Here is a 16,247-nt window from a genome sequence, read left to right as displayed (position 1 = left end):
GGGGGGGCATATACACAGCAGAGTTGAGGACTGCCACTAACACACACAGAGACACAAACATTTCAGTAAGTAATTTGATTGTGACTACAACTCATCCGACCTCTCCATAAACTTGTGGAAATCTTTCTGTGGGGGCTTGGGCAGCAGGCTCTGGCAGAAGCTTAGCGAGTCCTCCTCCGAGCCAAAGCCGTTGTAGGGGGGCAAATGCCTTGGGGGCTTAGGGGCTGGGGGAACTTTGTACACCACTGGGGTGAAGTCCTCTGAACGGAGGAAGGGGAAATAAAAGACAAAACACTTAAAAGAAGAAAGGAACGCAGGAGGAGAGCTGAAATGATCAGAGGGCAGCGGGTAATCCATCCATGCAGGAGCACAGCAGCCTGGGTCTGACTGTAACCCTGAGCTGAACTCTGACTTCTCAGAGTCAGACAGGACCCTCCATCACAGTGGCCTGTCACTGGGGGCTCTGCCTGGTTTACTACCGTGGCTAATGCAGCAAGCCCCAATTATAACATTATATGGGGCTGCCGCGTAAGCTCAGTTTTTAAAGAAGAAATCGGAACATTTCAGTCGTAGTGAGTATACAGATACAAATACTTCATCCTCTGAACAAGAGTCTGCCATCAGTCTCAGGAATCAATGTTGTAGGAAGGTGATAGCTCTTGCTGGTGCTTGCTCTTACTGCCCCTGAGTGTTCAGATGGATGTACTGCAGGCATGAGCAACCAATAACTGAAGATTAAATCCTTTCAAATGTATGACGAGTGTAAATGTACATGTTATTCAGTTTGTTACATAAGATCAGGTTCTTGTTGCACAGACAAAACCCGTTACTCTAAATCAATCTATCCTATTTGATTAATAATTTAGTCTATGAAACATCAAAGACCCTTTAAACTAGTGTTTTAAAGGTGCCTATTTCACCTGAAGAAACAGTTCACACGTTTGAAGCACTACAGCAAACAAACAAACACTTCTATTGGTTACCTATGCCGTATTTGGAGCGGTAGTAGTCTTTGGTGAAGTTGTCACAGTCAGTGAGGATCACTCTCCTGCCCCATACATTCACTTCTCCACCCAAAGTCAGATCACAGTCCTTATAAAACTCATCATGGACAGCTCCAATCTGCAGGGGGGGGGGGGGGAGAGAGAGAGAGAGAGAAAGAGAAAGGATGAAGGGGAGAATGAGATGACAGAACGACCACAAATGAGACATTACTCACATTACTTTATGGATTCATAAATCCATAAAGTAATGTCCATTCATTCAGGACATACTTTGAGGTTGTCCAGTATGTAGCGTTGCTCCTGACTCGTGGGGGCGATCACATTGAGCACTGTGCGGTCCGTGATCTGTCCAGGCTGCCTCATTTGGACCGAATGCTACAGAGAAATAACAAACAACCACATGCAGAAACTGTTGTTACACAAAACACACTGTACAGTACAAGATCTTCATGCACACATCTGAGGAGAGAGATAGAGAGACCAAGAGAGAGAGAGAACGAAGGGGCGTGGGGGGGGCAGTCTAATAGAATTAAGAGAAAGAGTAAAGAAGGGATCTGTCTTTAAGGATGTGGTGGAATCCCATTGGATGGAGGATTCTGGCCAACCTTTAGGGCTGACATTTAATAAAAGGCATCAGAACAAACAAAATTACTGGACTGAAAACACTCACAGACACACACAGACACACAGACACACACAGACACACACACACACACATGATTGAGGCCTGGCTGTCTTTCAAGTTGAATTAGGCTTCAGTCAGTAACTGGAGGAGAAAGCCAAAATGCTTGAGGGAGACTGGATGCTGCAGCCGTCCTGTCAGACTCAATGAGGCCTGGGTGAAGGGAGGGGTGGTGGGAGGAAGATGAAAAGAAGCCACCCAACCAGAAAGAGAGTCACTGCAAGCCTTTCGCTTTGGAATAACTATCTACACGTAAAACGTGCAAATGGACATGGAAAATGAGCACACTAAATGCACGAGACAAGCTGTGAAACACATTCTGCTACATTCATGTATTCCCTAAATGTTCCTTACCACCCTTGAGAATTCATCAATTTCTCTGACGTTTCCTGTCAAGCATGTTTCTCTCTATATTATAGAAAATTCAGCAATTTCCATTACGCTGTAGGATCTGTGTATTTTCTTTATTCCTCTGACAACAAACGTAGTCCTCGTCTACTCTCCCACGGCCCAGAGACTTCGACACACCTGATGAACTTATAGTATCGTGGTGCCTCACCTTGGGTAGTTTGCCGCGGCGTAGGAACTTGGGCACAGTATCCCTCCCAGAGTTTGAGGGAATGATCTCCAGGATCTCTACGGTGTCATCACCCAGGTAGTAGTGCAGAATGAGCTCCCGCGGGTCCCCGAGCATATTCTCTGTTTCGTCCCACAAGCAGTTGAAGCGCAGGACTTTGTGGTCGTGCTCCAGGAACTGCTTCAGTGTGTCACGCCTCTCGTACGGCCGAAGTGGCTTCATATTTTTCTCAATCTGGACGAGGGACCATGTGGTAAAAATAATCAACACATAAGTAACTCCCCTCTATGCAATACTGGATTCTATCATTGCTATTTTTATAAATCTCTTCATCCTCTAAAGACGACACAAAACCTGATTCCTACCTCTTCCCGGTGTTTGCTGTAGGGGTCATCAGGTAGAGTGGCGGGGTTATTTAGGCGCACCCCAAGTTTTGTGAGAAAGTTCCTCGTAAAAGAGTCACAGTTGGTCACGGTGAATGTGCGTGAGTACAGCACCATCTGTTGGTTGATGTTGAAATGGTAAATGTGGTAGAACTGGTCATCATTTGGGGGAGGCAGCGGGACACGTTGGCGACGAATAAGTATTCCTACCACAGGGAACAACGACACAGCAATGGTAAGGGACAGGTATTAAATTACACAGTGATGTGCATTGGCTTGTTTGACTTGTGTAATGGATCATTTGGCCAATTGGGAGTCTTGAATGCATAAAAACAAACATTTTCATTTGAGCTACATTGACTAGACCTTTCCTGTGATATCACACACACCTTGAGGGATGCCACTGTTCTTGTACTCTGGCTCCACCACCTGAACGGTATCATCTTCCAGGTGGAAGTAGATCTTACACTTCCTGATCCTGTACGTCTCATGTTGTGCCTCAGGCACAGCTTCCTGGAAGAATGCTTCAAAACACAGAACCTGGAGGAGCGAAAGGGCATTTTGTCAGAGAGATTCATCAAATTATAACTCTTAAGTCATTGATTTTTCAAGATTTCTTTAACGATGTAACAGAAATATGCAAATGTGAATTCAAGTGAAGCATTGGTGCTTCAAACTAAACTCATCAATACTATAATCCAATAGAAGTGTTGTACTAAGAGAACATTAGCTGTGCTGTTTGCAACATATTCACTGTTAAAGCCACTGCTGAAGTTGTTTAAATTAGACATCCATATAACCAGTACTCCATTCAACTGTTAGGGACAGAAATATATGTGTGTGTGTGTGTGTGTGTATAACCAGGAAGGTAAAACTGATCAATTCACCTGTTTGTCGAAGGCTACCCATGATGGTATATCCCTGCCCTGTCCTTTGGGGTAGACAGAATACTTTGGTTTAATCCTCTGGCCAACCAACAGCTCTCCTCCAATGCCTGGCTTCTCAAATCCCACCAGCATAGGTAATCCATTGGAATACTCAAACTGTTGGGATTTGTGGAATCTCTGCTTCCCCAGCTGTCGTACAGAAAAGAGAAAAGTGTCTCTACTCAGCTGTCAACCTTAAAGGAATGATCGCTTTCTATGAAAAACGTACTGTAATATGGGCTTACTATGGTATACAATCATTACATCAACTAATGACTTGATGCATTTATAATTAACTGACCTATGAACAGGTCAAGTGCACACAACGCAGGCATTTATGTAGAGCTAAAGGCTGCCTAGAATAAAGTGTGTTTGCATAATACTAGGAACATAACCTGGAAATTACACTTCTGATATTACATTCAGTAGCGGTATATTATTATCAAGCTCAAGTGCTTGAGAATGCTCAACTCCACTACAGCCAAGTCTCTGATTACTAAATATTTATTGGTTTACTAGTTCTTCAATGTGGAAAGCAACAAGTAACGTCAACTATAACTGTCAAAGAAATGCAGTAGAGTAGAAAGTTTCCCTCTGAACTGAAGCGGAGTAGAAATATAAAGTAGCATAAAGGGAAATACTCAAGTGAAGTAACGTTACAAGTAACGCCATGTCAAAATTGTACTTAAGTAACGTTACAATACTCGCTACTTAACAGTTTACACAAGGTGAAGAAACCTCTTTATGTAACGGGGACGTTTGTGACTTCAACTCATATCTGACATTATTTTTGTTGTATCAGTTACATACACAACCCTACATTAAGGCAGATGGTTTAGTGTATTTATTTATTTATTTTGCACAATTCAAAGAATAAAATAAAAATAAACAAACAAAACAGAGATAAATTAATATCACAGTGCAGGAAGAGAACATAAAATGAATATGCATAAGATATGACTACGAAAAATATATTGACAAGACGTCTTACAAGATATGAAATATGATAAGCAGTAATGCTACAAGTCCCTATGAGTGAAACAACTATAAATATAATATAACACCTAAAACAAGGAAGACATGAACAATAATACATAAAAAAGTAATTACAAAACAGCAATTAGATTTTCTTTTTGGCACCTTTTGAAACATTTTATAGAGGAACATTTTTTTGTTAGGTGGGAAAGGTAATTCCACAATTTGGTTCCCCTAAATCTTATTGAAAATTGTCCTTTACTGTAATTTAGGAGGATGAAGATGTGAAGATGAGGAGTTGAGTAAGAGTGAACCTGTGAACTGACTTTAGGTTTAGAAGCGATCAGGAATATTCCCTTCACCTGAAAGAACCTTATAAATAAAAACACCAATTTGAGAAACATTGATGTCATAAATAGTAACAAATAGAAAATTAAACTGCTGAATGCACAATTAGCCTGCTTCCTATCCGCAACGTTGGCTAGCTGACATTGTAGCTAACTTCAGCTAACTGAAGGAAAGCAGTAAAGCAGAGACCTCAGCTGAAGGCACAACACGTGGGTGAACTGTAGCGCCACTGAACGCAGTACACTTACCTGTTTGTTGGGAGAATTCCCGGGTAGAAACGGTAACGCCATGGCTGTAACACTTAAAACGTCGGAGCAGCTGCGGACATTCAACGGGCTGTTATTGTTTACCATGGAAACCTTTTTGTTTGGGGACGTCTCCTAGCGACGTTCAGAATGGGGGGGGAGACTTATAAAATATCAACACGTGCACAAAAGAAGAAAATACTAGATGTGTACTAAATGTACTAGTGCTGTAACAAATACAATTTTGAGACGTGTTTTCATTTTGTACCTCTACTCGACTACATTTTACAGGCAAATATTGTACTTTTTAACTGCAGTTATTGTACATTAGTTACTTTGCAGATACAGATTATAAATTCAAAATATAAACCAACAAATAATTATATCATTATAGGTTAAGCTACTCAGGAGTATATGAGGTTATTAAAGTCACCCTCACCTTTACCAGCTGCAACTTTAAAGCAATGTACACAATTCTGAAATGGGCCATTCTGCATTAAGAGTAATGATACTATTTGTGTACTTTTACTTGAATGCAGGGCTCTTACTTAGTTTGTTCACACTTTAATATTGCTATATTTACTAAACACTTGACATGCAATTACTCCAAAGACTCAAGGTTAAGAGGGAAAATACATCGTCATAAAATACATGAGACAAAATTCAACTGATTGTTATTTTTATTTCTTCATCAAACTTACAGTGTAGACAAACCATAGCCTTTGGTATTTAAAGCATCAATGTATTGCTACACAAAATACATAATTTAAAAAAAAATAATAATAAAAAAAAAAAAAGAGATGCAGGGGAGGCAGACATAACCCATCAAACATGTGGCATCTCTCAAAAAAGACATACCAATCACTTATCCATCGGCAAGATGATTGAGTACAATGTCTGGAATTGAAAAATAGAACACGGGCACTGATGGAATCCTGTGGACACCACCTGCCGTGTGAGGGTGAATTTAAATCTACTTGCTCTTAGCTGCATTATGCGCAACAAGGCAGCGATAACGATACTCTTCTTCTTTCATAAATAAATAGAAACATTCCGATAGCCGATTTACACTTCTCTTAAAAATAATTTAGCATGATATGCATCTTTATTTGGCCTGGAAGGTGGAGTATTTTAAGAGGATCTTTCTGGTCTCTCCAAAGGATCGGGTCAACCATCGTGGATCTTGAAGCAGGCCTGACTGCTGAAACATCATCTGAATGAAATAGAAATGCATATGGAGGCAGAGTGCGCGACACGTTTTCCCTACTTTACTTCCAGTGATCAGCACCTCATTACAACCTTTCGGTGTGCGTTACTTTTCCAGAATTCTATCCCAGAAGTCCCACATTATAAATCGACGGTGCTCGTCACGTGTACAGTATTAAAGTAGACAAAAGGAAGTGCAGCTTGTGTAGAAACACAGAGCTACAAGCTAATCTTAAATAGGTTGCTTTGTTGTCGAAACACTTTTAACACCCTCCAGCAATGGTTTATAATGTTTCCCTATAGCTTCTCACAACATTTGAAGGAATACAGACTGTTGTTCTTTGGCAGACCCTAAGACGCCAGGCCGAGCAGGAATCCTCCAATGAAACCACTTGTGACAACAATGTTTTTCTTCACAAAAACTGTGGACTGAAGAAGACAGAAAACGTGTCTCAGTATATAACGTAAATACTGACAGGAAACAAAAAAGAGAACAGGGGTATGCATGCAATGAAATCAAACGGCAGACATTGCGGTTATACAGCAGGAATTTTGACAACAAGGCCACCAGGACGTCCCAACTGTATTCTATATTCCTCAGGCCTGATGACGACGCTCTGAACTCCCTTTGTGCGACAATCAAAACCAACACACTAAAGGTCTTACCTTCTCGACAAATGTGTTGATCTCTGGGCCGGCTTGATTGGTGCCCTTCTTTATCTGCTTCTTAGCTTTGTTTACATCCTTCTCCACTCTCTTCCAGTCCACCTGGATATAGCCACTGTTGTTAGCTATCTGGAGAAAGAGTCGCGGCAAAATTAAACATAGATGCGAGGCAGATTTCACCACAGTGATTTCCTTATGTCTTTATAGTGTCGCAAGAATACCTGCAACAGCAGAAGACCTCCTCCTACAGATGTAGCAGCAACTTTTCCGACCTTCTGGAAGAGATATCCTGCACACCTGAAATGAATCGAGACAGAGAGCATGATGGGTAATCTAACATAATGAATGACTTCAACAGTCTTTAAATAAATCATGAGCATTCTGTTGACCACATAGTCGTACGAATACTGTATACATATCTATATGCAACCCCACCTAAGTTTATATTTTTATGATCTATACTGTTGACTATTTTTGGCATATTAAATATTGTACTTATTTTGGATTGGCACCTTATTGTTAACTTAGACTGGTGCATGTGTGCGCGCTTTAAATTTGCACTCTTCCCACTTTGCATTGCAAATGCTGCACAGCAATTTCCCTCTGGATGAAGGAAGTTTTATCTTATCTCAAAAACTGTAAAGTTTGCATGACAGTGAATGGCCCAACACTTAAAAGTCTACCAGACACATTGTTAAGTATGATGCACACCAAGTGCACAATTATATCATTTAAGGGTAGAAAGGATGGACACAAGGGGGATTTATCTTTCTGAGTTTCAGTAGTAATGAGTGTGGACTGTATATTCCTGCAGCACAAGGCAGACCTCTCCATTCAGACAGAAGGGAGAACAGGCCGATAGAGGAGGGACCAGATGGGGGAAAGATGCATCTGAAAATAATCCAAGGCTCCAGGGACCATGCGTAATACATCATATTTAGCACTTGGCTATGTCCGAGTCAGTCCGAATGATTTTTTTGCAACGTGTATATTAGTGCATAGAAAACCAAGAACGAGAGTAAATGAGGAGCACCTGAAGGCAACACAATGCATTTCTAAAGGAGAATATTTACCATCCACTCACTCCCCCGATGGCTAACTGTGTGGCCACGGAGTACTTCTCCGCTAAGGGGCCGGAGTTTTTCCCGAAGAGGCGGTTCCACCATCGCTGACGTTTGGCGTATTCCGTCAGGTCCACGACCTTCTCGTAAATCTCCTCTTCCAGCTCTTGCAAGGGAAAAATATAAAATATAAACAGACAGAAGCATACATTAGCAACAAATTGAACTTAGCAAAGTTCTGAGGCCTGACAACAAGTTAGCATCACACTGGTCACGCACTGGTAAAGGGTAGTCAGCGGGAGGGAATCGTTAAATAAAGATACCCAAATTGTTAAATGGAAGTTTAAAAGAGCTGCTTCGATTCTCCCACTGCTCAGAATGGACGGATGAAGATCTACTTAGTTTACAGGCCTGCTTACCCTTGTCGCGGTTCGCCATTTTGGAGTGCGATACTGTGTCCTCAGATGCCATCCGGTGGAGGAGGTACCTTCTCTCCACAGATGAAGTGCGCCTCGTCTGGAGAGAAGAGGAGATGACAACGGGGGGGGTTACAGAAATGTTAGATTTAACCTGTAAAACTCATATAAAAGACCCAAGAAGTCACAGAAATTATTCAAAAAATAAATATTATGTTTTACGTGTTTATTTTTTTCTTTCTTTTTTTCACTGCTGCTTGATATATGTGCACTCGTGCTCCAGTTTAAGTACACGGGTTTCTGATTTTATTGTTTTATTCTGTAAATCTTTGAATATGAAAAGAACTTTCCAAGTGCTGTGTACATACAATTATTGCTACTACACTAATTGGCTGCTTATCTCTACTTCCTCAAAGGAAAACCTTAAACCACTTGCCTACAATATTTCTGACAAACAATCACTGCAGGCTCTGGGTGGGAATGAACCTCGTGTGTGTGTGAGCAAACTGATGGGATCCGGTCCCAGAAGAGGACCGTCCTCGTCTGCCTCCCACCACCACTCTGTTGCCGGCAGGTGTCGCTGTTGAAGCATTTTAATCAGAATTTTAATAATGGATTCCAGATTAGAAAAAGATCAACGATATTGAGATTTGTTAATGGTTTAGTTCAACCAACCCTTTACGCTTTTCTATATTTTGAGGCCTTCCTCTTGCTGTCCTTCCTTAGGGTGGGACCTCCTATTTTAATTTAAAGCTAGGGTTGGTAATCTCGCAAGAGGACACTATATATTTTTTAATTATCTGACCCAAAAAACCCAGCCCAGTGTTGCCAACTCTTTCCCAATGAAGTAGCAAGCAGCACTAGCTCCAACAGCGGCTAAATCCAAGTCAGCAACACCGACAGCCCGTCTCTTCAGGCCTCCCTCCAAAGCCAAAATGATGATTATGAAGGTGAACAACAGACATGGCTAGTGTTATTACTCACAGCTGTTAAGATAGCATCATTACATTCATGCTGAAAGTAATCAGTATTACTTTCAGGCTTATTACAGTCCAGCAAAGGCCACAGAAACCAGATATCTGTTTTATGTAAGAGCAGCCATTGCAGTGGGGATGTAATGAGAATTTAAACAAATATAAGAAGAATTTTTCTGAAGCAGAACACCAGCCTTTAATATGATCAATTTTAATGCTAATCAAATGACACAGTCCTCCCTTGGGGTCTTTAACAATCAACAACATTGCGTTTTTCCAATGAGCAATTCCAAATTTCATCTTCAATTCTCTACCCCTGATTATTAGAGATGAACTGTATAGATGCTCTACTGTCTCTGATTAGATTAGTGGCATATTAGATAATAAATTATAAGTAAATAATATAATTAGAAACAAGCTATAGAGATTTTAAAGTTTTGCTCTATGATATAAAATACGTCAGCAGATCGCTTTGTATAGCCCAATATCACAAGACACAAATTTGCTTCGGAGGGCTTCAAAATCTGTCCTGCATACGACATTTTCCATCCCAACAACAACATAATCAAATTTCATCAATCCAATCCATATCCATACCCCTCTCGTGAATTAAAGAGTCTTAAAAAAGGTTGTTGCTAACAAGTGGCTAAATGAGACAACCAAACGTCATCATGCATATCAGTCCTCCCTCACAGCCTCCTTGTGTACTCGTGCTAATACGACCGTGGTGGAGTTCTCTCAAGCCTAACGTTAGATATTTACTTTGGCAAGACGCTTCAAAAATCATAAAAGTGGGGTTCCGTTGTGAAGATTATCTTTGCTAAACAAAAACGCGTGAGTAAACTCGTTTTTGCAACAGAGTTTATTTTCTGCAATATACTGAAATCTGTCGAGGGAACAAGTGCGATGCCAACGTCCGGTGTTGGCTTACAAAAATCCGTCATCCCTGCACTTTATGAAGTCTAACCTTTGGAATTGATTAAAGGTTTCAGAACATCACAGCAAGGAAGAAGCAATATTCTGACATTTGATTTAATGTGCATTAAGTTTGGATAACTTTATATTATAAGTTATATTTCAAAATTAATGTTACTTTGTGTCGGGGACAATAAAAGTGAACATTGTTTGTCACATGTCTTTTCCACCAAACAATGTAATCTCCACCACAACACATATTTTAAAGTCAAATTAATTAACAAAATAACACAGTCACACTTATAATATTTTGTAGTTTTGTGCAGTTATGCATATACAATTAATGTATAGAATTGAAAAACTCATGATTGTACCATGTAAGAAATTAACTGAAAGACTTCACTAAAACAGTTGAAAACTTTCATCCAAATAATGTAAAAATATTATCTGTAAAATTCTGAAAATAAATAAATGTATACATTACATCTGTGTACAATTTTATTCGATATTTTTAAAAACACAATCGTAATTTTGTTTTAAAAACACCTTTGATTGTAGCGTGATGGAAATGACCATTTCCTCTTAATGTTAAAATGACACAAAATTATATTTAATTTGAATTACTTCATCACATCTATCTATCTATCTATCTATCATCTATCTGTGCAACGTTGCAACAAACATACGTGACAGCTATTTTGACCAATAGCTTTGCTTTACAATACAGTTACGTAATCATAATATAACGTGCGGAGCCAATCGCAGGCGTTCGGGGCGGGTCTTGTGAAGCGCATATTGATGTGTGCGTGCGCGTGCTCGTCCGCGTGTTCGCAACACATCAACTGGAGACCGTCACGTGGCGGCACACGCCGGCCACTGATTGGCCAGGGTGAACGGAGGGCGTGTCGACAGCGGCGGCGTGCGTTTGCCTATGTGACACAATTACAACAACTTTGAGCCGATGGTTGGGGAAGTTTGCGACATTACCAAGTAAACCCTCACTCCTAAAACCCAACATTACATCAACTTCATGCATAAATTGGCACTGGAATACACGCTGTGTTTTGATGTACAATGAAGAGTGTGGAAGGTAACTTGAAGGGATCATTTCCTTGAGGATTTTGGCAAGAAGTACCGCTACGCCCCGTTGTAGTCCTGGATAACGTTAAGTGTGCAACACTTTCGTTGTTACTGCGTTTTCCCGGAGTCACTCGGTCCCGTCGATCTTCCCATTTCTTTCCCATGAAATCGTGCGGAGTGTCGCTCACCGCCGCCGCATCTGCTGCCGCCCGGAGCCTCGGCGTTGCTGGTAATGACGAGGAGAAAATGGCGTCGGGAACAGCGACTGATATCGAAGAGGACTTTCCGAAGCTAACAGCGCAAGAAAAAGAGAGCTTGGCCGAAACTGACAGGTTAGACGATCCGCTATGTAAACAGTCTCACCCACTTCTTAATGTTTGGCAATACATGTTTAAATAAACAAATATGATTACCCCCCCCCACCCCCCTCAAGTAACACGGAACCGCCTGTGTGTGTTGTCTGTCCTCTACTTGCAGTTCACTGTTTGGATTTCATAGGCTTCAAGAAGATGGCGCCAGAACGAAGGCCTTGCTGTTAAAGGTATGCCACAGAATAGGAAACACAGTGTCTGCTCCTCTCACGGTTATATCTCCTCTGTTTAGTGCACAACACACCTGAAATAAAGTGGCACAGACCTCCCAACTAGGCAACATTTGCACCGCTAAAGTACAGAATACAAACGGCTCCGCTACATTTCTTGTGATGTTTATCAATATTAAATGAGCCCCAAACGGTACAATTGCAAGACGATATGAATACTATCAACACATATGATATATAAATATGATATCGGTATAAACACAATGGGCCTGCAGAGGCAGGTGTGTGTGTGTGTTGGAGGGGAAAGCACGTTGTTGTTACAACTGTTGTTACATTTGATGTGTAACGTTGGTCGAGCTAAACTAAGCTGATGTTTTAACACCTTGTCACCCAACTGTTATAAGTATGACAACGAGCCTCAGAAGAGGGTGAAAGCACACGTCCTTAACGAGAGGAGAGACATTAAGTTGCTTATAAATAATATAATATCCCACTAAACCCTCCGTCCCATCCTCAATAACGGCAGCTAAGAGTTTGGGTTGTGCGTCAGCTCACTCTCTGGTAGCATGTAGCGGCTAACTGCCACTAGCACACATAGCTACTATATGTGCATCTCATCTGACACTATCGAGGGGGAGAAATATGAACGCAAAACGTGGTAGTTTTAAGGGTTGCATTAAAAAATAAATAATGGCTGGTAGTATTGGCTCCAAGATGGCGGGGGTGGGAAGAAGAAAATACCTAGCAAACGTTATGCTAGCTAACTAGCAGCGGTGGCTAGGCTAATCACCATTTGCAAAAAGCCATATCCCGACGAAGGCGTTCAGTGTTTGAAACAAAGATGACCAATTTTAAAAAGCGGAAGTTAACTAAGTGTGTGTAGCGATAGGTGCACACGCAGCCACCGGGTAGATGCACTCCATGTTACCATGTCTTCAACATGTGGCTTCTGGGTTTCTTATGGAAGGGCTGGCTGGTAACGTTATTTTGTTTCGGATGTACTTCCAGATTAGGCTCAGCCATGCACTCATTTATTGCTGTCAGTGTCCTCCACACTCAGGCCTATCCATATGATAACATCACACCTATAAGATCTGATTGTAGGGGTTGTATTCTTGATAACGTTCACATGTATAAGGCTGTGTGTGTCACATCAAATAATTTTATGGAATAAATCAATATTGATGCCAAGTTCCCTTTACATCCTCTCTCTGGACTCTTCCATTTTAAAATGATGGGGGGGGGGAGGGAGACTATTAGTTCAGCATGAGGTACTGTTTAAACTGATACAGAGTCCACTCGGCTAAAGATAAGGATATTCGTTAATTTAAGTCCCATCCCAATATTGTGCTTTTCACAATTGGAGGATAGGTGTAAGTGTATTGTTTTAATTTGCTGAATCACACTGTCTCCGCAGGGTGTAGCTAACCCTTGTGGCACAATTTATAAGCTTGGCATCATGCCAGCACTTCAGATGTGTGTGTAATAATGCATGGTGGCGATGTGCTGCATGGCATGGACGTGTGTGGAAAAGGCACATGTGTAAATGATTCCTTCTGTGATTGTGAGGATATGAGGTAGAGTTAAATAACATGGTCTACCTACAATTCTAATTGATTCGATCATGAAACTAGCAACACTTTAACAGTTGTACACATGTTACACCACAGCACTTGTTCAAAGAATGACATTTATTTCAATCAAATTAAACAAATGCAACATTGATGTTTATGCATTTAATTCAATGTCGTAGGCTTTCCAGTGATGAGTGATGCATGTTTTATTACAAGACCGGCTGCGGTTCATCTCGTCACTTGCAAATATATTGCTCTGTTGTATACGGAATCTTTTTGTAAAGATACAATTATGCCACGTCATTTATGAAGCTTTAGAACATGTTTTTTTGCATTCCACAAAGGAGATGATTGGCATTTGGCTGGCAAATAACGATCCTTGATATCTACCTATGGGACTGTGCAGTGAGGGATGTTAGTTGCTAGTTTTTCTGCTACAAAAGATTTGTGCACTTTGATATCAGAATTACCTCTCTTGCTCACCAAATGGAAAAATGTCCAGAGTCAATTTTCTGAAAAGATGCTACGTCAAAATCTCTGTCACATAATGTGAACAGACATTGCGAGGTAAAGTACGCTTTGTTTGTTTGTTTCACAGAGCCGTAGAGCATTTGCATGTGCTTCAAATAAACCTCACTAATAATATGCTTACTGTGTTATTTTAACGGTGGTTTGTTCTAGAATGAGTCATTCAAGGAAGATCAGATGTTACTACAACTTCTTCAAAACAAGAAGCAAATGTGAGAAACATTATTATTGCTTCTAAGCTATTGTTGCGTTAGCATTGCAGACGTCTATATCCAGATAACTGGACGTGGCAATGTTGCAGGGTCCATCTGAGAGAGAGAGAGAGAGATCTTCTTTTGTGATACTAGATACTTGAGTTCATCGCTTCCCATGTTACGAACACAAACATATTGTTAATGCTACAAACAGACCAAAAGGGTCTGAGTGTCTTCAGAATGAACTGTGCAAGAAAAGAAATGTACGGACATCCAGAACTGTTCTAGAATCAGTATGTCACAGTACGATGACTTCATTTCACCCCGTCCTTTGCTTTCAGATCTATGACAAATACGCTTCTGAATCATTTGATTTGAGAAATTAGTATTTGGTGTCTATTTTGTTTTGGCCATGGCAAAGCTCAACAAGAATAGCATACGCTGAAGGCGATGCTCTATTCAACATTAAAATACCAGATTTTGACTCATCTGAATATTAGTTTTATTATTATAACGTATTGCTTTCAACATAATTATTTTGTGTCCCACACGCTCACTAATCCTTCCTCTTCAGTGGCTGCAGTGTGGGCGAGCAAGAGGAATTTGTTTAGACGTTTAACTGCGGACTGACGAGGTCTGTGTTTTGGGTATTCCGTTGGTTTTATGCAAAACAGCCCTGGAAGACTTGGGTAGTATATCGTCAGCTGTGTGTGATCATCACCTCTTGGCTTTATCGACCGTTTATAACTTAATCGTTGATAGTTTTTCTGTAATATGCATTTAAATCTGTATCGTTCATTGCAGCCGTGTAGCGCCCCTTTAACTCTACACTGCTCTTGCTCCTTCGTTTAGGCTGTTAGCTGCTACGATGCCCTCATCCTGAAAGCAGAGGGGAAAGTGGACCCTGACATTTTCTGCCAGCTGGGCCACTTCAACCTCCTGCTGGAGGACTATCCAAAAGGTGAGAGAATCCATGTGTAAATCCTCCTGGCTGCTGTTTTCTATTTTATTTTGTAGCACCTTTCTCTTCCTTTCAAAACTGCAGGATCATTTGACTATTGTCTGCCCTTTTATATCATTTGGCTTGTTACGCCTCTTCTTGTTTTATTGATCCTGTGTGATTTTAGTTTATTTCTATGTGGACCCCAGTGAGACAGTGACCTCGTTGTGGAAGCTAATGGGGATCCAAATGAATGAAGAATTGATAGCTAGATTTTCATGACGAGGCATTTGATGTCTGTCGTTGTTGCTTTTGTTTTTCTACACTCATACTTTTGGTTAACACAGCTAAAAGCTGCTGACAAAGGATTATTCTGATTTTACATTTTGTTTAGCTGAGTTGAATATCTTGATCGTGTAACATTGTCACTAACTGTTCATTATCTCCTTCTGTGTGTCTCTCCCTCTTTATTCATCACACCATTTTCTCAGCATTATCTGCATACCAGAGGTACTTCAGTTTACAGCCAGACTACTGGAAGGTGAGTTTGCTGTAAAACATTCAACATTACAGGCACTATTTGTTTTTTTTACAATACAATATTAACCATGTTTTAAGAAAAAACACGTTTTCTTCGCAAAGTCATGTAGAAGTACTGGACTACCCACAGTGTCCTAATACATGTAAGAGCAACAACACCTAGAATGCAGACCAAGCGGACTCCTGTACTGTAACTTAAGTGCTGTGCACACAAAAAGATTGAGCTGCTTGTCAGCCTGTTCTATGTATTTGATTTCTTTCGGACACATGGACGTGATATACTGTTGAGTGCATGTAAGGTCGCTGAGAGGGCTTTATGCGCCAGAGTGCGCCATGTGGCACATTTGTAACAGCGAGCACATACAGAATAATGCAAATCTTCAGGTTACCGGTAAAAGAGAGCCTCGGAGAGTTAACAACTGTCTCTGAGGGAATACAGAGCCGCCTATATGGACCCCGAGAATGGACCACG

The 16,247-nt window shown here is 40.8% G+C and overlaps 3 protein-coding genes across 6 annotated transcripts in view; 1 reads left to right on the top strand and 2 right to left on the bottom strand.

Annotated features, from left to right (window-relative positions):
- The window catches only part of efhc2 (EF-hand domain (C-terminal) containing 2), an 11,444-nt gene extending 5,735 nt beyond the window's left edge, over window positions 1-5,709 (bottom strand). The window contains exons 1-8 of the mRNA XM_031873448.1: window positions 5,144-5,709; window positions 3,534-3,722; window positions 3,036-3,186; window positions 2,629-2,852; window positions 2,246-2,497; window positions 1,275-1,379; window positions 984-1,122; window positions 101-260 (exon numbers count right to left, since the gene is read on the bottom strand). Coding sequence (XP_031729308.1) covers window positions 101-260; window positions 984-1,122; window positions 1,275-1,379; window positions 2,246-2,497; window positions 2,629-2,852; window positions 3,036-3,186; window positions 3,534-3,722; window positions 5,144-5,248 — 1,325 coding nt within the window. The 5' untranslated portion in view covers window positions 5,249-5,709. The remainder of the gene's footprint in view (window positions 1-100; window positions 261-983; window positions 1,123-1,274; window positions 1,380-2,245; window positions 2,498-2,628; window positions 2,853-3,035; window positions 3,187-3,533; window positions 3,723-5,143) is intronic.
- A 93-nt stretch (window positions 5,710-5,802) lies between these two features.
- On the bottom strand, window positions 5,803-8,582 carry fundc1 (FUN14 domain containing 1). The gene is made up of 5 exons (XM_031873449.1): window positions 8,493-8,582; window positions 8,086-8,239; window positions 7,234-7,309; window positions 7,013-7,141; window positions 5,803-6,775 (listed from the first exon to the last, which is right to left on the bottom strand). Exons 1-5 carry the CDS (start codon window positions 8,542-8,544, stop codon window positions 6,698-6,700), a joined length of 489 nt encoding a protein of 162 aa, XP_031729309.1. The 5' UTR covers window positions 8,545-8,582; the 3' UTR covers window positions 5,803-6,697.
- A 2,712-nt stretch (window positions 8,583-11,294) lies between these two features.
- The window catches only part of kdm6a (lysine (K)-specific demethylase 6A), a 33,069-nt gene continuing 28,116 nt past the window's right edge, over window positions 11,295-16,247 (top strand). For 3 of the 4 annotated variants that reach the window (XM_031873291.1, XM_031873293.1, XM_031873290.1), the window contains exons 1-4: window positions 11,295-11,790; window positions 11,936-11,999; window positions 15,148-15,256; window positions 15,727-15,776. In XM_031873291.1, the coding sequence (XP_031729151.1) occupies window positions 11,621-11,790; window positions 11,936-11,999; window positions 15,148-15,256; window positions 15,727-15,776 (393 nt within the window). In that variant the 5' untranslated portion in view covers window positions 11,295-11,620. The remainder of the gene's footprint in view (window positions 11,791-11,935; window positions 12,000-15,147; window positions 15,257-15,726; window positions 15,777-16,247) is intronic. The other variant, XM_031873292.1, reaches the window with a different exon arrangement.

The sequence above is a fragment of the Anarrhichthys ocellatus genome, unplaced genomic scaffold (assembly GCF_004355925.1).
Source record: "Anarrhichthys ocellatus isolate YVR2014 unplaced genomic scaffold, GSC_Weel_1.0 scaffold71, whole genome shotgun sequence".
Taxonomy (NCBI): Eukaryota; Metazoa; Chordata; class Actinopteri; order Perciformes; family Anarhichadidae; genus Anarrhichthys; species Anarrhichthys ocellatus.
Note: the sequence above shows the minus strand (reverse complement) of the source record. Positions and strands in the feature narration are given on the sequence as shown.